This window comes from Gigantopelta aegis, chromosome 14 (assembly GCF_016097555.1).
Source record: "Gigantopelta aegis isolate Gae_Host chromosome 14, Gae_host_genome, whole genome shotgun sequence".
NCBI lineage: Eukaryota > Metazoa > Mollusca > Gastropoda > Neomphalida > Peltospiridae > Gigantopelta > Gigantopelta aegis.
In genome coordinates, this window is record NC_054712.1 from 39,055,929 (window position 1) to 39,079,772 (window position 23,844).

The 23,844-nt window shown below is 38.7% G+C and overlaps 1 protein-coding gene across 1 annotated transcript; it reads left to right on the plus strand.

Moving 5' to 3' along the window:
• Nucleotides 1-5,721: 5,721 nt before the first annotated feature.
• LOC121388122 (protein unc-93 homolog A-like) lies at nucleotides 5,722-20,685 on the plus strand. Its single transcript, XM_041519347.1, has 7 exons — nucleotides 5,722-5,796; nucleotides 11,057-11,612; nucleotides 12,912-13,069; nucleotides 16,527-16,763; nucleotides 17,430-17,565; nucleotides 19,221-19,352; nucleotides 20,098-20,685. The coding sequence occupies exons 2-7, from the start codon at nucleotides 11,066-11,068 to the stop codon at nucleotides 20,343-20,345; spliced, it is 1,458 nt and encodes a 485-aa protein (XP_041375281.1). The 5' UTR covers nucleotides 5,722-5,796; nucleotides 11,057-11,065; the 3' UTR covers nucleotides 20,346-20,685.
• Nucleotides 20,686-23,844: the final 3,159 nt, after the last annotated feature.

The following is a 23,844-nucleotide window of genomic DNA, read 5'->3' on the forward strand; positions in this document are numbered from 1 at the left end:
TGTGGTGTATCCATTATGAAGACAGCTCCGTTTTAAAGGGACTCTCCCGAGTTCATTGCTATTTTAATAGGCCTATGTTTCCGAACGACACAGAGTATTTCTAATGACTAAAATTCCATATGAAGTGCATTTTCTTGTTTAGAATTCATTTCATTTCAACTTATTTTCGTGCTTATATCCAATTAAGGTTCAAGCATGCTGTCCTGGGCACACACCTCAGCTATCTGGGCTGTCTGTCCAGGGGCCTTATTCACAAAGCTCTCTTAGGCTCTGCTAGACAACAAAGCATCCTCTTTGCAAGTCTTTTAGCATTGCACTGCGAGATCGTAAAGTTGCGAGAGTTTAGTGAATTAGGCCCATGGACAGTGGATTAGTTGTTAGTTGGTTAGTGGTTAGTGAGAGAGAAGAGGGTGCAGTGGCCTTACACCTACCCACTGAGTCCTTAAGAACTCGCTCTGGGTTGGAGCCGTTACCGGGCTGCGAACCCTGTACCTACCAGCCTGTAGTCCGATGGCTTAACCACTGCACCACCGAGGCAGGTTGTTTAGAATATCAGTGTCTGTATATATACTGAAACGCAAAAACAACTTTTCATTGCAAATAACGACAAACTATTAATGAATTGATGGATAATGTAATATGACATTAATGACTGGTATTCATGAGCTACATTCACATGGAAACATGGCCAGTTATCATCAGTAATCGAGTTCCATTCGTAATCGAAAAGTTCAACCCCCTCCCTCCCCCAATATCCTATATCAAGGCCAGTATCTGGTGTGTCCACCATTGGCCCGTGAGCATGCGTGAAGACGACGGGGAAAGGATTGGCACAAACATCTCAAATAAGCCACAAGAATGTTCCTCCACTCCTGCTGCAACGCCTGTGCAAGCTTGGCGACGTTACGCGGTGGTGGCTGGCGGTGACGTACACGACGTCCTAACTCATCCCACATGTGTTCAATTGGGTTCAAATCTGGTGAAACGGCGGGCCAGTTCATAACGGTGATACCGGCTTGTTGCAGGAATGCCTGGGTAATCCTTGCAGTATGTGGACGGGCATTGTCTTGTTGAAACAGAAGGGGACCTCCTGGTCTTTGGTGACGGCGCAAAAGTGGCTGGAAAACTGGTCTTAGAATAACGTCAACATAACGCTGGGTTGTAAGGGCATCGTGGACAATGATGAGATCACTCCTGAAATGACAGTTGATTGCCCCTCATACCATCAGACAACCGCCGCCAAACCGATCACGTTCCCTCACACATCCGTCAACGTACCGTTCATGGAGTCTCCTGTACACACGTGCTCTTCCATTGGCAAAGGAGACAAAGAAACGGGACTCATCTGAGAAAACAATGCTCCGGTAAAAGACTGGTGGATGATTACTATTCTGGAGAGCAAACTGTAGTCTCGCAGCACGATGTCGCGGTGTCATGATGTTACTATTGTACGGGCCAGCATGATTGAGCATGTAGTGAACGCATTTCACACCATTTTGTGTGTTTCTACTAATGTATGTGTAACGAGAACAAAACCAGGATTAAAACCCAGACAAAAGTACCAATCGACGGCTTCCTCTCATAAATTGTTATTTTAAATCCAATAAATATATTTTTCATTAATCACAACAAAATATTGAAAAATATCTGTTTTGCGTTTTCATTGTGTGCCAGTATACAACGTCCTGTACTTACCTTTGTTTGACACCCAATAGCCTAGGTGTATTTTTGTGCTAGAGTGTCGTCAAACATTCATTCATTCATTGTATATAAAATGGGTTTCTGATCGCCTGAATGTTTATAGAAGCCAAAACTAGATTTTACTTTTCCAATAGTTTAGTACGTACGGACAAAAAGGTATATTTGGAAGAAAAATGACGTTTTAGCTATAACACGTGCAAACATTAGTACGACCACAAACACATTGCATATACAGACTCTGATATTCTGAACAATAAGTGGTAAATACCATTTAGTTTCAGTTGTTAAAAAAGCTCCGAGGCTTTCTTCTAGCAAATAATTTGAAGATACGTAATAAAAATAAACGAAACTATAAGCAGGGCTCGAAATTTACAAAAAAATATGGTGGCCCAAAAAATAAAAATTAATGTTGGCAAATTATGGTAAGAGAACCACGAGTATGATTTTAATGTGAAATACAAATATTAATAGTGGCTCATATGTTATAGCTTTAAAAAAGATCGCCCACATAATATTTTCCTTTTTAGATAATGGCAGAAAACTCAACAAGTGCTGTCCTTTTAAGACACTGGTAGAAAACAGCCATTTTCCCTTTAGGACAATGACTGAAAGCTCAGCAATGTCCCTTTAAGACAATGGCAGAAAACTCAGTACTGTTCCTTTAAGACAATGACAGAAAACTCAACACTGTCCCTTTAAGACAATGGTAGAAAGCTCAGTACTGTTCCTGTAAGACAAGGACAGAAAACCCAACACTGTCCCTTTAAGATAATGGCAGAAAACTCAACACTGTCCTTTTAAGACAATGGCAGAAAGCTCAGTACTGTTCCTTTAAGACAATGACAGAAAACTCAACACTGTCCCTTTAAGACAATGGTAGAAAGCGCAGTCCTGTTCCTTTAAGACAATGACAGAAAACACAGCACTGTCCCTTTAAGACAATGGTAGAAAGCTCAGCACTGTCCCTTTAAGACAATGACAGAAAACTCAACACTGTCCCTTTAAGTCAATGGTAGACAGCTCAGTACTGTTCCTTTAAGACAATGACAGAAAACTCAGCACTGCCCCCTTTAAGACAATGGTAGAAAGCTCAGTACTGTTCCTTTAAGACAATGACAGAAAACTCAGCACTGTCCCTTTAAGACAATGGTAGAAAGCTCAGTACTGTACCTTTCAGACAATGACAGAAAACTCAATACTGTCCCTTTAAGTCAATGGTAGAAAGCTCAGTACTGTTCCTTTAAGACAAAGACAGAAAACTCAACACTGTCCCTTTAAGACTGACAAAAAACCTCAGCACTATCTCTTTAAGACAATGACAAAAAAAACAAAACAACGAAAACAACAACAACTAAGCACTATCCCATTAAGGCAAAGGCAGGAAACCCAACACTGTCCCTTTTAAGGCTGACTGACTATTAGTACTTCTGGTTATCCCATCACTGGAACATGTGTTTGCATATGTATGCATGTGTTCATTAATGTAGCCTAAGTGGTCGACCTTCCAGTGTATGCTGGTAATGTAGAGTCTGCAGGTGGTATTTGTACCACATACTCTTTCATTCAAGATGGATTTCACGATGTCTGCAAAAAGAAAAGGTGCTGTAGATGCCGGCAAACATTATAAAGGGTCTTATGAAAAGGTAGGTTTTAAAATGATAGAAGAAACTCAATGAAATAATGTATAATTTTTACCAACGACAGCCTGGAAATATTAATATTTAAAAACTCTCCCTGTAACTTCGATACATTGCCCGAGGAATTACATTGGATACGCTACCTATGATATGATGGTTGTGGTGTGTACATATAATATATAAAATCCGCCTATGGAACAACAATAAAAGTGGGGGATCTTTATATAGCAGAATAAGAAAAATATTGCGGGGGTGGGGGAGGGGGACTCTTAGCAAAGCAATGAGAAAGTGGGTAGATACGCTGTAACGATTAACTCACCGACGTACCATAACCGAAAGAAAATGAATATTTATTAACGACACCTCAGCACATTTTAACTTATGGCAATTTGGTGCATAATGATAGGATCAGACTACCAACTGCTAGCAGAAAGTTGGCCAACTCGACGGTTGCGTTGTATCTTTTCCAACTCCCGAGTTAAGACGGGTGCGCCCAGATTAACAACTACTGGGTTATACGACGAGAATCGAGTTGTAAGAGCGCTCAGATTAACAACTACTGAGTTATACGACGAGAATCGAGTTGTCAGAGCGCTCAGATTAACAACTACTGGGTTATACGACGAGAATCGAGTTGTAAGAAAGAAAGAAATGTTTTATTTAACGACGCTCTCATCACATTTTATTCACGGTTATATGGCGTCAGACATGTGGTTAAGGACCATACATATATTTAGAGAGGAAACCCGCTGTTACCACTTCATGGGCTTCCAGACTTATCATATCTTTATAAGGGTACATAGACAGGTTATCGTGTATATATGCGAGTCAGGATGACAGTGTGTATAAAGGTATTAATTACGATCTAATTTAGATGACACACTATTATATATTTACTGACTGATAATATCCTACACCATATCCTAAATATGTTGATAACATATACATCTGTGATATATGTGACTGAAGTAAATATCAGACTTTTCATATCTTTATAAGGATATCTAGACAGGTTATCATGTATATATGTGACTCAGGATGACAGTGTGTATAAAGATATTAGTTATCATCTAATTTAGATGACACAAGATTATACATTTACTGACTGATACTATCCTACACCATATCCTAAATATGTTGATAACATATACATCTGTGATATATGTGACTGAAGTAAGAAAGAAAGAAATGATTTATTTAATGACGCACTCAACACATTTTATTTACGGTTATATGGCGTCAGACATATGGTTAAGGACCACACATATTTGGAGAGGAAACCCGCTGTCGCCACATAGGCTACTCGTTTACGACAGGCAGCAAGGGATCTTTTATTTGCGCTTCCCACAGGTAGGATAGCACAAACCATGGCCTTTGTTGAACCAGTTATGGATCACTGGTCGGTGCAAGTGGTTTACACCTACCCAGTGAGCCTTGCGGAGCACTCACTCAGGGTTTGGAGTCGGTATCTGGATTACAAATCCCATGCCTCGACTGGGATCCGAACCCAGTACCTACCAGCCTGTAGACCGATGGCTAACCACGACGCCACCGAGACCGGTATGACTGAAGTAAATACCAGACTTGAATGTCTTATCATCTTTGTTTCATATCATGTTTCATAAATATAAAACACTAAACGAGCTTGCCTGTCATACCATTTTTATGAAATGAGTGAACAGGTTTGGTATCTGACTATACGTCAAAATTACCAAATGTATGACATCCAATAGCTGATGATTAATAAATCAATGTGCTCTAATGGTGTCGTTAAACAAAACAAACTTTTAACATTTTCACGAAAATTAGCCCACCAAGAACAAAGATTATTTCACAGTAAACTGCTAAACAATTATATAGTTAGGCCCTAAATGGACTCTGAAACATAGGTACATCAAAGGCCATGGATTGTACTATCCTGTCTATGGAATGGTGCATATAACAGATCCCTTGCTGCTAATCGAAAAAAGTAGCCCATGAAGTGGCGACAGCGGGTTTCCTCTCTCAATATCTGTGTGGTCCTTACCATATTTCTGACGCCATATAACCGTAAATAAAATGTGTTGAGAGCATCGTTAAATAAAACATTTCTTTCTTTCTAAAACAAAGACTTCGCAGGCCTTTTAGGAGGTTTGCCTATTTCATTACATACACACACACACACACACACACACACACACACACACACACACACACACACACACACACACACACTACCCAGGGTGTCCCCAGAGATTTGCCCTACTTGTGAAAAATATTTATTAACAAACACAAACTTTTCAGTTGTGTGTCAACATAGATAGCGCTACCCTTCTACAATGACACGAAGAATCACGCGACAGGCTGGAAGTTTGTACATGTCTTTGTAAGATACACCATCAGTGTTAAATATAATTTTCCACCCAGGGTTATCTTAGTGGAAGAAGAGATCCTGCATTAACTGCAGCTAGATTAACGGGTAAGAGTCATTATTTCATCCGAGCATTTGCTGGTTTTAAAACTGACAGTTTGTGTAACTGGTTACTATTTTCCGAAAGGGACCGCGAAACAGCGAGGGCAACCCCCCCCCCCCCCATTCCCTACACACACACACTTTTCACTGTTTATTTGCTAGTTTTAAAACTGCCAGTTTGTGTAACCGATTACTGTTTACAGAAAGCGACCGCGAAACAGCGAGGGCCATCCCCTCCCCCCCCCCCCCCCCCCACACTTTTCACTGTTTATTTGCTAGTTTTAAAACTGACAGTTTGTGTAATCGGTTATTGTTTTTTGAAAGGGGCCGTGAACAGCGAGGACCATCCCCCACTTTTCCCTGTTCATGTGCTGAAAATACCGTATTTTAATATATGAAAAACACTTTCTTAAAGTTTGTTTTGTTTAACGACATCACTAGAGAACACTGTTTTCTTAATCATCGGCTAGTAGCAAGGGATCTTTTATATGCACCATCCCACAGGCAGTATAGCACATACCACGGCCTTTGATATACCAGTCATGCTGCACTGGCTGTAACAAGAGATAACCCAATGGATCCACCGACGGGGATCGATCCCAAACCGTCTGCACATCAAGCGAGCGCTTTACCACTGGGCTACACGTCTGTAATAATATAAATTTAAAGTTTTGTCCCAGACAGCACACTGCTGTTTGGCTAGTGATGGACAGTCAGTGGTTTCACTTTGACCCATCGTGATCTTTAGCACCCACCCCACGTTAGCTCATTGGTGGTTAGTGATGACCAGCGCCAGTGATCGATTAAAATCGAAAATTAATCGGTTTGACTCTACTGATGTGATGATCGATTATAAAAATCCATAACCGATTGTGCGGGAAAATGTTAACTGTAATTGTTCATCCAGTTTAGATAATGGTAGTGATGTAAATATTTTTGTATTCATGTGTACACAAAGGTAAAATCGCCCATTTTTAAGGTTAATTCCGATGAACACGACAATATGTGCATTGTCCTTATAATTCGATTTATCCTTCTTATGTGCATATAATTCTAAGTAACCGTTGTGTAATCGAAAGTTGATCGGTTGGTGCATATAGGGCCTGAAGGGAATGGCATCTACCAGCTGAACAGGTCACAACAGGTCACCATCTTCAGGCTGAGAACAGGACATTGTCAGCTCCTCTCGCATATTTTCAGGCTGAAAATCTCTCACACGGACGAGTATCCATGAGGCACTGGTCCACAGACACCAGCCCACATTCTCCAATCCTGTCCCACCTTCGACACTCTGCGACAGCAAACGTGGCCCAGTGCAGTGGACATGAGGGAGAAGCTGTGGGGACCGGCGACGTCGCTAAGGCTGACTGCCGACTTCGTCCACAATACCGGACTAAACATCTAGCAGGTGCAAGCCGATTATAACCGATGATCGATGATGACATTTCAGCCGATGCCCAGCACTACTGATGGCTTGTCTCTGGTGTTGGCTGATAACTCATCAACCAATGTTAGTGCCACAATGGATTCCAACTGTAACCTTTTTGATCAAGACCCCTGCGTGTGCTGTAACCTCACCGTGGTGCAGGGGTGTAACATTCTCTTTGAGAATGGCCAATACAGCACAACATTTTTGAGGTAAATTCAGTATCCGTAAAATTCTGCGATATTTGTGTTTTTGCACAGTTCTTTACACTGTTTTTGTTTAAGTCTTGAATTTTTATATTGAAGTTGATCATCACTTTATTTATTTGCATTACCATAGTTTGACACCCAATAGCCGATGTATTTTTCGTGCTGGGGTGTCGTTAAACATTCATTCATTCATTCATTCATTTTTGACCAAGATTGACGTTGGGCCAACGTAATTATTCATAGCCCAGTGGTAAAGCGCTCGCTTGATGCTTCGTCGGTCCAGAAACGAAGGAAGGAAGGAAGTAAGGAAATGTTTTATTTAACGACGCACTCATCACATTTTATTTACAGTTATATGGCGTCAAACATATGGTTAAGGACGACACAGATATTAAGGGAGGAAACCCGCGGTCGCCACTTCATGGGCTACTCTTTTCGATTAACAGCAAGGGATCTTTTATATGCACCATCCCATAGACAGGATAGCACACACCACGGCCTTTGATGTACCAGTCGTGGTGCACTGGCTGGAGCGAGAAATAGGCCACTGACAGGAATCGATCCTTGCGACTATGGATTCCAGCTGTAACCTTTTTGACCAAGATTGACGTTAGGCCAACGTATTAATTCGTAGCGCAGTGGTAAAGCGCTCACTTGATGCGTCATCGGTCTAGGATGGATCCCCGTCGGTGGGCCCATTGGGCTGTTTCTCGTTCCAGCCAGTGCACCACGACTGGTATATTAAACGCCGTGGTATGTGCTATCCTGTCTGTGGGATGGTGCATGTAAAGATCCCTTTCTACATATGGAATAACCCCCCAATGTAGCTGGTTTCTTCTCTAAGACTATATGTCAAAATGGCCAAATGTTTGACATCCAATTGCCGATGATTCATAAATCAATGTGCTCTAGTGGTGTCGTTAAACAAAACAAACTTTAGCGAAGCAATTCTGTTAACGGGGACTCCATGTCTTAACCAGGTCCTGCTGTTGATAAAGAAATCTGCCCTGATCAGTTTTCGTAATGAAGCACCCAAATATTAATTACAAAAACGTCTATGGATACACTGACCAAAATGTGGACACGTCTAGTACATGTATGTGGGTGAAGCCTGGGCAGCTTTCGCACCTCTCTAGATATATGACAGGACGTAGCCCAGTGGTAAAGCCCACGACTGGTATATCAAAAGCCGTGGTATGTGCTCTCCTGTCTGTGGGATGGTGCATATAAAAGATCCCTTGGTACTGATGGAAAAATGTAGCGGGTTTCCTCTCTATGACGATATGTTTGACATTCAATAGCCGATGTTTAATAAATCAATGTGCTCTAGTGGTGTCGTTAAACAAAACAAACCTCTTTTTTGTTTCTCTAGATATAACACAAGAGACTAAGTCCATATTTTGAGTGTGTACACAAACGTGTATATTACGTATGCGACAGACTCGCCAAGGTAATCCAAGATAATATTATGAATTAGGTCAGCACGACTTAAGGTTATTAACATAAATAATCTACACTGTTGGTACACGCGTATTTAAATTTTATTTCAAATGCTACGTTATGTAACATCACTGCGGCACATACTTTGGATGAAAACTATTACATATATTTCTGAGCACACAAGAGAAACCATCAATCTAGACTTTGGGTCAGGTAATATAATTATGGCAGTTAAAAATCTAAAACAACAGGTCCCCTCCGGCCCCGGAATTGGTGACTGGCGAAGTCAGAGGCTAAGTACGGGGTGGGCGTGCCTGAACCTTAATTGGATATGGGCACGTTGAATAAGTTCCGCACTTCCGCACGGGCCTCGTGGGTATCGTGGTTAAGCCATCGGACATAAGGCTGGTAGGTACAGTATTCGCAGCCCGGTACCGGCTCCCACCTAGAGCGAGTTTTAAAGACTTAACGGGTAGGTTTAAGACCGCTACACCGTTTGTTCTCTTACTAACCACCAACAACTAACCCACTGTCCTGGAGAGACATCCCAGATGTGTGTGTGTGTGCTTAGGACAGCGTGCTTGAACCTTAAATTGATATAAGCACGAAAATAAGTTGAAATGAAATGAAAAAAATCTAAAGCCTTATGAATGTTAGTTTATTACATATACATGCAAGCTTTACCTTGACAGATACTATCTGAAACTAGTTACTGTCTGAAACTAGTTACTGTCTGAAACTAGTTTTCATCGATACCAAAATTCAGTTAGACCTTATGTTGGCAGAGGCGGTGGTAAAGCGCTCGCTTGATGCACAGTCCGTTTGGGATCGATCCCTGTCGGTGGGCACATTGGGCTATTTCTCGTTCCAACCAGTGCACCACAACTGGTATATCAAAGGCCGTGGTATGTGCTATCCTGTGGAATGGTGCATATAAAAGATCCCTTGCTGCTATTAATGGAAAAATGTAGCGGGTTTTCTCTCTAAAACAATATGTCAAAATTACCAAATGTTTAACACCCAATAGCCGATGATTAATAAATCGATGTTGTCTAGTGGTGTCGTTAAACAAAAAAACCTAAACTTTTTTATGTTGGCAGCTATTCATTAATGTCACCAAGAAGAACTTTAGTTTCACTGTGTACTCAAGAGCAGTACTAAAAAGACCGTCAACTTAGTAGTATGTCATTTTTTTTTTATCTTACTGGAATACCCTAAGTAATAGGACCATTTGGAAATGTCACCATCGATCATTGGTTATAATCGGTTTGCAGAAACGATCAGTTTTCTATTACACAATTGGTTAGAGTATATATGAACTTTGAAATGCATTGAAATATTACTGTTCCACATTTTCCACGACAATCGATTATGGATTTTGGTAACTCACCATATCAATTTGAGATTCATCGAAACACCACTATGTTAGACTGTAGGAAGTCAGTTTATGGCAATGTTGGGAATCGGCTGCAAATTCGTAATCGATTATCGATTATAATCTTTCTTTTTTCAATCGATTAACTTTTGATTATACAATCCAATAGAATTATATGAAGTTTAGAAATATTTGAATTGTTAGAACTATTCACCTATGGGAGCGGGAAGTAGCCCAGTGGTAAAGCGCTCGCTTGATGTACGATCGATTTGGGATCGATCCCCGTTGGTGGGCCCATTGGGCTATTTTTCGCTCCATCCAGTGAACCACGATTGGTATATCAAAGGCCGTGGTATGTGCTATCCTGTCTGTGGGATAGTACATATAAAAGATCCCTTGCTGCTAATCGAAGAGTAGCCCATTAAGTGACGATAGCGGGTTTCCTCTCTCAATATATTTGTGGTCCTTAACCATCTGTCCGACGTCATATAACCGTAAATAAAATGTGTTGAGTGCATCGTTAAATAAAACATTTCCTTCCTTTATTCACCTATTGTCGTGTTGTCTGGGAAAGATCCTACCAATCGCTTATTAAACAAACCCAAACACTAGCATGTTTACATCAATTACATTACTGAAATTTGGAGAGACAACATTCCCCGCGACAATCTGTAATGCATGTTTATAATCGATGATCACATCGGAGTCCAATGGATCAATTTTCGATTATAATCGATTATCGAATATATATATATATATATAATCGAAGATTATTTTTTAACACGAAAGAACGTAAATATAATTTTCTATCTGCAGGTTACAGACATGTCTGATGAGAAGGACACGCCATTATTCAATGCTGAATCGTTGGATCATTCACCGAAAGGCGAAATTTCCAAGACAGCAGAGACCTTCGTTTCTCCGATGAGCAGGAACAAGATCTTCAAGAATGTGGCAGTCCTCAGTATCGCATTCCTGTTTATGTTCACAGCCTTCAACTGCATCTCAAATCTGCAGTCGAGCCTCAACAAGGAAAAAGGAGTTGGATCTGGCAGCATCGCCATCATATACGCCGCCCTCGTCGCATCCTGTATGTTCTTGGCACCGATCATGGTCGCCAAGCTCGGCTGCAAGTGGACGATCCCAATATCCATGGTAGGGTACGTCCTGTATATGGCTGCCAATTTCTACGCGGTCTGGGAGCTCATGGGTCCAGCGGCCGTGTTCATTGGTCTTGGTGCTGCTCCCCTGTGGTCTGCCAAATGCACGTATCTCACTCAGATAGGTGTGTGGTATTCTAAAATGACGGGAATGTCCGAAGACGCCATCATCAATAGGTTCTTCGGAATCTTCTTCATGACGTTCCAGACCAGTAAGTAGAATGATTATTAAAGGAACTGTCCTGAGTTTAGTGCATTGTAAGATGTTTTCGACTATTAAATATTTCTACGATTGAACTTACATATTAAATATATTTTCTTGTTTAGAATATCAGTGTCTGTATATTCAATGTGTTTCTGGTCGTCTTAATATTTGTAAGAAGCCCAAACTGGATTTTGTCTTCAAATAATTTCGTACGTACGAAACAATAATATTTTAGGAAATAAAATGAAATTTAACCTAGCACAAATACTAGAATGATCCGAAACACGTTTAATATACAGCCACTAATATTTTATGCAGGAAAATATATTTGATATGTAATTATAATCGTTAAAAAGTCTCTGTTAGTCGATAACATCTTAAAAATTGCAGCAAAGTCAGGAATGCCCCTTTAAAGGGACTGTCCTGGGTTTTGGTGCCATTGGAAAATGTCTACGACTAACAGAGCCTTATTTGATGACTACAATTGCATACTAAAGATATTTTCTTGTTTAGAATATCAGTGTCTGTGTAAACACAAGCAATGATGACATACTGGGGTTCAAACATGTTGTAGAGGTACAAGGTTGGTTTATCGTTACTATAAAGGCGTTCTTTACACATATAATGTTCTCAAAGACAGGATGGCGAAGCCATTTTCTTGTTTAGAATATCAGTGTTTGTGTACACACCAGCAATGATGACATACTGTGGTTCAAACATGTTATAGAGGCCCAAGGTTGGTTTATCGTTACTACAAAGGCGTTCTTTACACATATAATCTTCTCAAAGACAGGATGGCGAAGCTATTTTCTTGTTTAAAATATCAGTGGTTGTGTACACACTAGCAATGAATGAATAAATGAATGAATGAATGAATTGTTTAACGACACCCCAGCACAAAAATACATATCGGCTATTGGGTGTCACACTAACAATGATGACATACTGGGGTTCAAACATGTTATAGAGGCACAAGTTGGTTTATTGTTATTACAAAGGCGTTCTTTACATATATCATAATTTTTCTGACAGAATGGGGCACATCCCAGTCCGTGCCAACTTTTAAAGTACCATCAAGATTGTGAAATAGAAGCAAAATTAGTGTTAGTAGAAGGACAGTAATATTTGTTTCCCATTCACTAGTCCCTTTTCACTGGCCAGCCAATTGCTAGTATATTGTCAGTTGCTAAAATATTGTTTACTTTGTTCTTGCTGCTAGCTAACAGATCTATTAAGAGTTTGTAATAATTTTTACTAAAAAATCCACGTTCGAAAATAATGTTATATTTTACTTTTTCAATTACAGCCCAAATATGGGGAAATCTTATTTCATCTGAAGTATTTAGCCAGCGGCCAGAAAATTCTTCCAGTTTTCCCAACAAGTCAAAAGAGGAGTTGGCGTTATGCGGTGCGAACTACTGTCCCCAGAAAGGAAATGAGACTCTAAGACCTCCCGACGAAAAGGTGAGGAATATATTAGATATATGATTTGTAAAAGTGTTGCTATAATGTGCTCCTGCTGGTAGTTACGTAGCTAGTGGGAATACTGGTATCTATATTAGCTTATTTGTTAGAGAACTCGCCCATTAAGATTCCTGGATCGAACCTTTTCAGTGAAAGTTGTCATTCCCTATCAAACGTTTCTTTTACCCCAATTGAACAGTTATTTAGCAAGGATGAACACGACCGCCTAGTAAGGAAAACATTTTGGATACACGATTTACAAACTAAAACACCACATGACAACGTTTTATTTAATGTAAAGATATCTTAATCACTTAGAAACTTTATAAATATTCAGTGTAGTACAGTGGGATTACTTTGTATGTCTACAATGTTAGATCACTTAATAATATGTGTTTATAGCAATTTAACAAAATTGCTAAGAAATGCATTTAGGCCTATGCACTATTATTATTATTATTATTATTATTTTTAATACTTGAAATGTGACTTTGTTCTTTACAATTTTAATATGTTCAATTAGTGGTCTAACGTCTGTTCTCACGGCAATTTTTCTATGCATTAACCTGCTAATTTTAGACTAGGTTCGTATCTACTACAGATTCTGAACATAATGATAAAATGATATTAATAGAAATGAGAATGTATAAGTAATCTGTTTGTCTAAACTGCGAGACTTATGTTTTGAAATTAGTTTTGCATCACTCTATTTGTTTTGACGCAACTGCCATTTTCGGTACTGCCATTTCCGGCTATACACTGGGTTCAAAGAATAAAATAACATATGCAATGATATCTACTGCAACCATTCAACAAAAAAATATAATATAATTAATTACGTTCATTTACAATCGCCTGAAATGAACGAATGAACTTACGAATGAAGTAAAGTGCCATAAATGTGGACTTTCCTTCACACACACACACACACACACACACACACGGACACACGGAGAGAGAGAGAGAGAGAGAGAGAGAGAGAGAGAGAGAGAGAGAGAGAGAGAGAGAGAGAGAGAGAGAGAGAGAGAGAGAGAGAGAGAGAGAGAGAGAGAACGGTTATTACTAGTGTGTCTTTCGGTATCGTCAATATCATATTTTAGGAATAAAAGTTGTATTATGCGAGCATAATAAATTAAGAATCTTACAAAGGGCAACGATCGATTTTAGGATCTGGCGAGTATGGTACCAGTTGAAAAAAGAAAGCCTGAAACTGAATTGAATGTGACAAAACAAACTGCGTCTGTGTTGGCGCGAACTACAGATCTGGTAGCAGAATACATAGCACATGCTCTATATTTTGACAGTGCCATTCTCGGCTTCTGTAGCTTTGGGCCGGGTCTTTGTACAAGTAGAGCTCAAAACGTATTGAAGACATTGCATGTATTTCTAAAATCTGGAAGTTGTCTGCTTATTGGAATGAACTGGATACACCATAATTATTTAGTAGAACTACTATTTGACAATTGTTATTTAATGTTATGGTAAAACGGAATCAAATTTAATTAGCTTACATTATTCTGGTACAAAATCTTGCAATTTTAACATACTACCGTGAGCGTATGCACGCATATACAAAGAACAAATATTTTTTTGATTACTACAAGGCTTATTCCAAAAGTCAGTTAACTGATTGTCGTTATCGGTATTATTTTAAGTTTAAGCGATTTGCATGAAATAAGAACTGATCTAAAGTTACACCAAGACTGACATGATGACATAACTGTCCAAATATTACTGTGATAAACAATAAGTACATTTTTTTTAATGCTTTGTAATATGATAACTAAGTACATCGTATATTTGGAGAAAAACAAAAAACAATTAGCCGATTTATTTTTCTTTCGATATTTATTTTATTAGTAACCTTCTATTGTAGCATTTACAATATTCATATTAAAAGTACACGTGTGGGTGCTTCGTCTATAGGAGAACAGCCACTTGCATCGCCACAAAGTTTATTTCATCCCGCTTGCATCTCCATAAAGAGGACTGCCACCCCATACTAGTTTATATATTACAGCACGCGCAGTTCTACCTTTATTCTCGTTGTACTGCATTATTATTTTTACTTAAGAGGCAATGCAAGTCAAGTGCATTACTTGGCTGTTCTAGCATTTTGTCTTCACCCCTGTATTAAAAATTATATTCAATCTGTATAATTTAATGGTAATTTGTAAAGAAAACATTTTTATTTATACTAGATTTCTTTTTCAAAAAATGTTATTTAAGTTTGTGTAGGGTTAAAACTTAAGAATTTTTTTTTATATGAATTTTAATTTTTATTCATGATGAAGTTACATGTCAATTCATCGGTTTTCGTTTGAAGCAAACGGACTATACACATAGTTATTATTCAACAAAGAACATTCTAGTTTTCATTTTGGCTGTGCAGTTTATATATATATATATATTGCATTTTACTACGTGTCTGAACGTATAATGTATCATTTGATAAGGTGCATTATTTGATAAAGTAAATTCTATGCCCGTTATTGTGTATATAAATTTATTAAACGTGTTATGATAGTGCTATTGTATGGTGAAACATTATTGTTGGGGGGGGGGGGGGAGGGGAGTGGGCATTTCAACATATGGAATGAGCTTTCCCAGTCAGCGAAATAACATTTTGAAGGTGTAATTAACGTAGTGTAATATATCCTTTCATCTGTATTGTATGTAATAAAACATTAATCATATGCAGTAGTCAACTCTTATACTTTTTAAAATAAAAGTTAATGGTCGAAATGTCACAGAGAATGTGTTACCTTTACGTATTGGTGAAAGTAAAATTGCTATACTTATACTTGAGGTGGTGTAGGAAGGAACGAGAAAATAATATCAGCCTGTCAATCTCTGTGATCTATTTTGAGTATTTCGTCGAAGTATTTGGTACCAGGTTTTGACTCAATACTCTAATAGAGTCTGAGACACTAATGTCATGACAACGCCATACAAATTGTATGCGAGTGACCATGGTGAAATGCAATGCTTGTTCGGATACCATTAGTGATCACATGTATTACTGAAGATGCCTTACACCATACATTGTACCAATGCAATGTCATGTTCGATTTAAAGTTTGTTAAAGTTTGTTTTGTTTAACGACATCACTAGAGCACATTGATTTATTAATCATCGGCTATTGGATGTCAAACATTTGGTAATTTTGGCATATAGTCTTGGAGAGGAAACCCGCTACATGTTTCCATTAGTAGCAAGGGGTCTTTTATATGCATCATCTCACAGATAGAATAGCACATAACACGGCTTTTCATATATCAGTCGTGGTGCACTGGCTGGAACGAGAAATATCCCAATGGGCCCACCGACGGGTATCAATACTAAATTGACCACGAATCAAGCGAGCCCTTTACCACCGCCCCTGTTCGATTTAATGCCTTTAATAACAAAATAAAATACTGACAACATGTAGCTACTTTAAAAATTTACTCTTCAGGTCTATATCGTCTGTGGCATCACAACCGGATTTGCTATTCTCGCGATTATTTTCGTCAGTCTCTTCCTGGACAAGATTGTGCTGGACAAGCAGCAGGGTAAATCGAGGAAGATCTCCTTCCGTCTGCTGGTCGCCACGTTCTCCCAGCTCTTCAAAAACCACTCGCAGAAGCTGCTGGTGCCGCTCACTATCTATAGTGGCGTCGAGCAAGGCTTTATTGGTGGAACCTTCACACGGGTAAGACTGGCTGCTACTTGGTGCAAACTGTAACAGCTCAAATGTCCATGGCCCACAGCTCCGGGACGTAGCTTCACTTGAGGGGGGTGTATGCAGTAGTGTTGATATAAAGTGCTACTACTGGCAGTAGCTAGCGGGAATTTCAAAATTAGCTCAGTTGGTAGAGCACTAAATTTTTCGTACTGAAGTCCGTAGTGAAGATTGATTTTTCTGTTACAAAAGGATACACCATTTCAGAAAGTTATGAAAGGTTATCAATTGGAATATCACAGAGGTATTTCTTGATGAAATATTGAAACCGAACAGTGCTAATGTTCATTCATCCAATCAATGACGTATACTGCTTATTTTAACACATATGCACATGTTTGTCTTATAAAATTACAAATATTTGTCTGAAGCAAAGATAATTAATTTTGTACAATTATTTTAATGAATTTTGTAATTTAAAGAACACACTCACTCTCTCTCTCTCTCTCTCTCTCTCTCTCTCTCTCTCTCTCTCTCTCTCTCTCTCTCTCTCTCTCTCTCTCTCTCTCTCTCTCTCTCTCTCTCTCTCTCTGACACACACACACACACATACACACACACACACACACACACACACACACACACACACACACTGCCTTCCAGTATGCGCTACTCACTACATACCTTTGTATCCAGGCGTACGTGACCTGCTCTCTCGGCATCTGGAACATCGGATACGTGATGATCGTTTACGGAATCACGGACGCCATCTGTTCCTTCAGCTTTGGACGGCTTGTGCAGTATGTGGGACACATTCCTTTCTTTGTTCTCGGTACGTTCATATTAATATACCAGCAGTATATTACACACAATTTATTGATTTATTTAAATGGGAAAATTTAGATGAGATGCCGTATTCTTTCACTAGGCTTTTCCTAAAAATCAAATACTACCGCTTTGTAGGTAGCCATCCCTCATTAGCCGATCATATATATACGGTCGCCGCGTATGTCAAATGACAAAGATGGCGGCTTCCTATTAAGGTTCTATTTGTGGAATTCGAGTAAGTACACACAAGGCGGTCAGCAGTGCAGATTAAAAGAGGAGAAGCTATCAGAACGATAGGAAACTGTTGAAAAAGACCTGCGTATTATAATATTATAGATTTATATATGTTTTTATTTATGTTTTTGTTTATTTATTTATTTATTTATTTATTTATTTATTTAGTCTGTTAGCCCATCATTTGAATTCTCTAGGTTTCTAAGGGTGTGAAATCTGAAATAACACTTGCATTCTGAAATATTGTTCAGGGGAGATCACTCGAATAGTTCTTTATAATCCGAGAGTACCCTCTCCTGTTAAAACTGATAACTTTTAAGATTAAAAAAGTTTGTTTTGTTTAATGACATCACTAGAACACATTGATTATTTAATCATCGGCTACTGGATGTCAAAAACATTTGGTAATTTTGACAGATAGTCTTAGAGAGGAAACCCGTTACATTTTTCCATTAGTAGCAAGGGATCTTTTATATGCACCATTCCACAGACAGGATATCACATATCACGGCCTTTGATACACCAGTCGAGGTGCCCTGGCTGGAACGAGAAATAGCCCAATGGACACACCGACGGGGATCGATCCAACACCAATCGCGCACCAGGCGAGCGCTTTACCAGTGGGGTACGTCCCGCCCCACTTTTAAGATTACGACCGGCCTCGGGTGGCGTCATTGTAAAGCCATCGGACATAAGGCTGGTAGGTACAGGTTTCGTGGCAAGGTACCGCTCCTACCCAGCGCGAGTTTTAACGAATCAATGGGTAGGTGTAAGGTGTTCTTCTCTCTCACTAACAACTAACAACTAATCCACTGGTGTGTGCCCAGGATAGCGTGCTTGAACCTTAATTGGATATAAGCAAGAAAATCAGTTGAAATGAAATGAAATAAGATTACGCCATGTTGCCTTGTATTTGTTAATGATCAAATAAATGTTTGTGTCCAATTAAGAATTTGAGTACATTGTCCTAGGACAATCATTGGATTAAATCATTGGATTAAATCATTGGATTAATGTGGAAAAAAACACCCCGCTTTCCTATCTCATAGAAAGGACAGCGCATACCCAAGCGGGTGCTTTGAGCTCTACAACGCATCACACGTTACATATTTATACTTTAAAGTGAGAGAGAGAGAGAGAGAGAGAGAGAGAGAGAGAGAGAGAGAGAGAGAGAGAGAGAGAGAGAGAGAGAGAGAGAGAGAGAGAGAGAGAGAGAGAGAGAGAGAGAGAGAGAGAGAGAGAGAGAGAGAGAGAGAGAGAGAGAGAGAGAGAGAGAGAGACAGAAAGAAAGAAAATAAACTAATCCTCTATAATGAATTGACACACCTTAAATATTATTTACATGATGCATTTATTTATAATTTATTTATTTTAATAATTATTTATCATTTTCTGTTGGTTTTTTCTCTCTCCTCCTATTAAAAGCGTTCCTACTGCACGGTGGATGTCTGATAACATTTCTTCTGTGGGGTCCAAATCCCGACCACCTAGCAGTGTTTTACGTCGTAGCGGCGCTGTGGGGAATGGGAGATGCTGTTATCCAAACACAAATTAACGGTACGTCTTCAGGCTTCACGTGCTATTATTAATTTATAATAATTACAGGGTTAGCTCTGTGTGAGCAAAAAGATAAAAAAAATTTTTTTTAAATCCCCCCCAAAATTCCCCTAAAAAAAACAACAACAAAAAACGAACAAAATAACCCCTCCATTTTATCTATTAAACTTGTAAAAATGGAAGAACACAGTTATTTAAAATTGTTTCTAAAAAATAAGTAATTACATTAAATTATTTCGCCAAATTAAAATAAAATGCTTTAATTGTTTTTGAAATTCGCTATTGTATTTATTACATGTATACGTTAACAGTATTGTCTCATGTTGGAAGCTGTGTAATATATTCTAAAAGACTATTACCACAATGTACGAGGTAGTTTTACGTCATAGTGGCACTATGGTGTATCACGTAGTTTGAGATACCTATAGGGTCTGCTGTTACCTAACAACCTAAAATGGATTTATTTAAACGTTTAAGTTTGTTTCTTTGTGAGTTTTTTGGTGTAGTTTAATGACTTTAAAATAATGATCGATTATAAATTGTAATCTGTTAGGATCAATTACGATCTAAAAATTCATCAGTAAGCATCTAGCATTCCATCGGACCCATATACTGTCAACAAAAATTAATAAGTATTTGTATTTATGAGTAGATCAAAATTATCTTCAACAGATATGATATCCAAGTTTAGATTCATTACCATTTCTCACCAGTAATTATTGCTACTTTTATTTTCGTTTCACAGCACTTTACGGATGTTTATTCACGAAAAATACCGAAGCAGCTTTCGCCAATTATCGGCTGTGGGAGTCTCTGGGATTTCTGATTACGTATGCGTATAATGACTATCTGTGTGCAAACGTAAAGCTCTACATCTGTATTGTTTTCCTGGTGGTGGGGGTAGTGTGCTACAGCCTCGTCGAGATTATGGAGAGAAGGCGAAAACTTTCAAAAGAGACAGTGACTGTCGTAGAGACAGTCGTTAAAACCTAAATATAATTTTATCACAGGCAAGGGCGTAGGCTAGGGGGGTTCGGACGACCCCCCCCCCCCTCCCCCGAAACAAATGGTTCGCTTTCAGAACTAAAACATACAGGTTTATACATATTATACATGTGGAGTTTTTGGTGGTGCAAAAACAAAATAGAAAAAGGTCCACTTGGTTCATATTCGACCCCCCCCCCCCCCAGGGCCAGATTACGCTACGCCCCTGCACAGAAAATAATATTACAGTGTATACGGAATCACTGTAGGCTTGCTAACAACAGACATTCAGACAGGCAGAGTTTAAGACCATATACAAATAGAACATGAAATAAACAGAGACAGTGTATTCCAGTAGCACGAGTTAAGGGTCCCCACGCTTCAGGGGGCCCCACGGTGATGTGTACATTTATTTTCCACAAGTAATTTTTACCCTCTCCACAAGTGGGTTGCAAAATATATATCCTGGGAAGGGGGTCCCGCTGTTATGTGTGCTACAGATCCCGCGGATCCATAAACCAGCTCTGGAAATAAATATATACTCTAAATTGGTTAAGGATTATGATATTTCAGATCGTCTAGCGTTAATGTGCTCGAAGAAACAATACTAAGGTGTAAAATTTGAAAGTTTACTGAATGGAACTTTGCAAGAAACCATTCATTTAGAGAGAGGGAAATCTGTACAATTTAAGTGTTTACTGAATGGAAATTTGCAAGAAAACATCCATTTAGAGAGAGGGGATATGTGTACAATTTAAGTGTTTACTGAATGGAAATATGCAAGAGACCATCCATTTAGAGAGAGAGGGAAAATGTGTACAATTTAAGTGTTTAGTGAATGGAAATTTGCAAGAGACCATCCATTTAGAAAGAGGGAAATGTGTACAATTTAAATGTTTACTGAATGGAAATTTGCAAGAGACCATCCATTTAGAGAGAGGGAAATGTATACAATTTAAGTGTTTACTGAATGGAAATTTGCAAGAGATCATTCATTTAGAGAGAGAGAGAGAGAGAGAGTGAGAGAGAGAGAGAGAGAGAGAGAGAGAGAGAGAGAGAGAGAGAGAGAGAGAGAGAGAGAGAGAGAGAGAGAGAGAGAGAGAGAAAATGTGTACAATTTAAGTGTTTACTGAATGGAAATTTGCAAGAGACTATCCATTTAGAGAGAGGGAAAATATGTACAATTTAAGTGTTTAGTGAATGAAAATTTACAAGAGACCATTCATTTAGAGAGAGAGAAAATGTGTACAATTTAAGTCTTTGAATGGAAATTTGCCAGAGACCATCCATTTAGAGAGAGGAAAATGTGTACAATTTAAGTGTTAACTGAATGGTAATTTGCAAGAGACCATCCATTTAGAGAGAGAGAGAGAGAGAGAGAGAGAGAGAGAGAGAGAGAGAGAGAGAGAGAAAGTGTACAATTTAAGTATTTAGTGAATGGAAATTTGCAAGAGACCATCCATTTAGAGAGAGAGGGGAAATGTGTACAATTTAAGTGTTTACTGAATGGAAATTTGCAAGAGACATTCCATTTAGAGAGAGGGAAATGTGTACAGTTTAAGTGTTTACTGAATGCAAATTTGGAAGAGACCATCCATTTAGAGAGAGGGAAAATGTGTACAATTTAAGTGTTTACTGAATGGAAATTTGCAAGACACCATTCATTTAGAGAGAGAGAGAGAGAGAGAGAGAGAGAGAGAGAGAGAGAGAGAGAGAGAGAGAGAGAGAGAGAGAGAGAGAGAGAGAGAGAGAGAGAGAGAAAATGTGTACACTTTAAGTGTTTAGTGAATGGAAATTTGCAAGAAACCATTCATTTAGAGAGAGAGAGAGAGAGAAAATGTGTACAATTTAAGTGTTTAGTGAATGGAAATTTGCAAGAAACCATTCATTTAGAGAGAGAGAAAATGTGTACAATTTAAGTGTTTACTGAATGGAAATTTGCAAGAGACCATCCATTTAGAGAGAGGGAAATGTGTACAATTTAAGTGTTTACTGAATGAAAATTTGCAAGAGACCATCCATTTAGAGAGAGAGGGAAAATGTGTACAATTTAAGTGTTTACTGAATGGAAATTTGCAAGAGACCATCCATTTAGAGAGAGAGGAAAATGTGTACAATTTAAGTGTTTACTGAATGGAAATTTGCAAGACACCATTCATTTAGAGAGAGAGAGAAAATGTGTACAATTTAAGTGTTTAGTGAATGGAAATTTGCAAGAAACCATTCATTTAGAGAGAGAGAGAGAGAGAGAGAAAATGTGTACAATTTAAGTGTTTAGTGAATGGAAATTTGCAAGAAACCATTCTTTTAGAGAGAGAGAAAATGTGTACAATTTAAGTGTTTACTGAATGGAAATTTGCAAGAGACCATCCATTTAGAGAGAGAGGGAAAATGTGTACAATTTAAGTGTTTACTGAATGGAAATTTGCAAGAGACCATCCATTTAGAGAGAGAGGGAAATGTGTACAATTTAAGTGTTTACTGAATGGAAATTTGCAAGAGACCATCCATTTAGAGAGAGAGAGAAAATGAGCCTCAAGGAATAAATCTGAACTACAAAACCGTTATCCACAATCAAGACCGTATCTCTGCACAATACAAAGTCGAATGGGGATTTGGCAAAATAGAGATTGATTCCACGAATCTCTATTTAGTGCCTCGTCTATAGGATGATAGCCACTCCCGAGGAGATCCTTCACAGCATTCTTTACATCATTTTTGTACCGCGAAAAGAGGACTGCCACTCCCAGACTAGTTTACTAAATCAATACCAGCACAGGACAGAGGTCATTAGAATAAATATAGCGGTGATTGCATGCACTCATGAACCACTCTCAAATTGTCATTGATGATATCAGGTGTTCTCCTGTCCTACCAGCGGCACCCGTCATGAGTACTGCCACCACAGCTGTCAAATCCGTCACTTCATCTAAAACGGGGACAAAATGTGCAAGAGTTTCACCAAAGAGATGAAAAAGTATGACCAATTTTAAAATATCGAATAGCATCATCTATCATTTTGGTCAGTGATGAATCGTATTTATGTTATGTAGTAGATAAAGCCTCCAAATGTCTACCATAAAACGTTTTGAATGCTGTCATGAATCCCTGGACACCATAATCCTGATGGAACAACTTCTGAGGGATCAGTCTACCATAAAAACTATTTTTGGCGATCACAAGTGAAGATCAGCAATGATAAGGAAGGAAGGACATGTTTTATTTAACGACGCACTCAACACATTTTATTTACGGTTATATGGCGTCGGAAATATGGTTAAGGACCACACAGATACTGATAGAGGAAACCCACTGTCGCCACTTCATGGGCTACTCTTTTCCATTAGCAACAAGGGATCTTTTATATGGACCATCCCATATGATAGACAGGATAGCACATACCACAGTCTTTGATGTACCAGTCGTAGTGCACTGGCTGGAGCGAGAAATAGAATAACGATAAATATGAAGCACATTGATTAATTAATCATCGGTTGTTGGATGTCAA

What these genes read in the sequence shown, in the direction of transcription:
- LOC121388122 (XM_041519347.1), top strand. Translation starts at nt 11,066, where the DNA reads ATGTCTGATGAGAAGGACACGCCATTATTCAATGCTGAATCGTTGGAT. An exon ending in TTGGTGGAACCTTCACACGG is followed by an intron (nt 16,764 to 17,429) that starts GTAAGACTGGCT and finishes CTTTGTATCCAG; the next exon opens with GCGTACGTGACCTGCTCTCT. An exon ending in CATTCCTTTCTTTGTTCTCG is followed by an intron (nt 17,566 to 19,220) that starts GTACGTTCATAT and finishes TCCTATTAAAAG; the next exon opens with CGTTCCTACTGCACGGTGGA.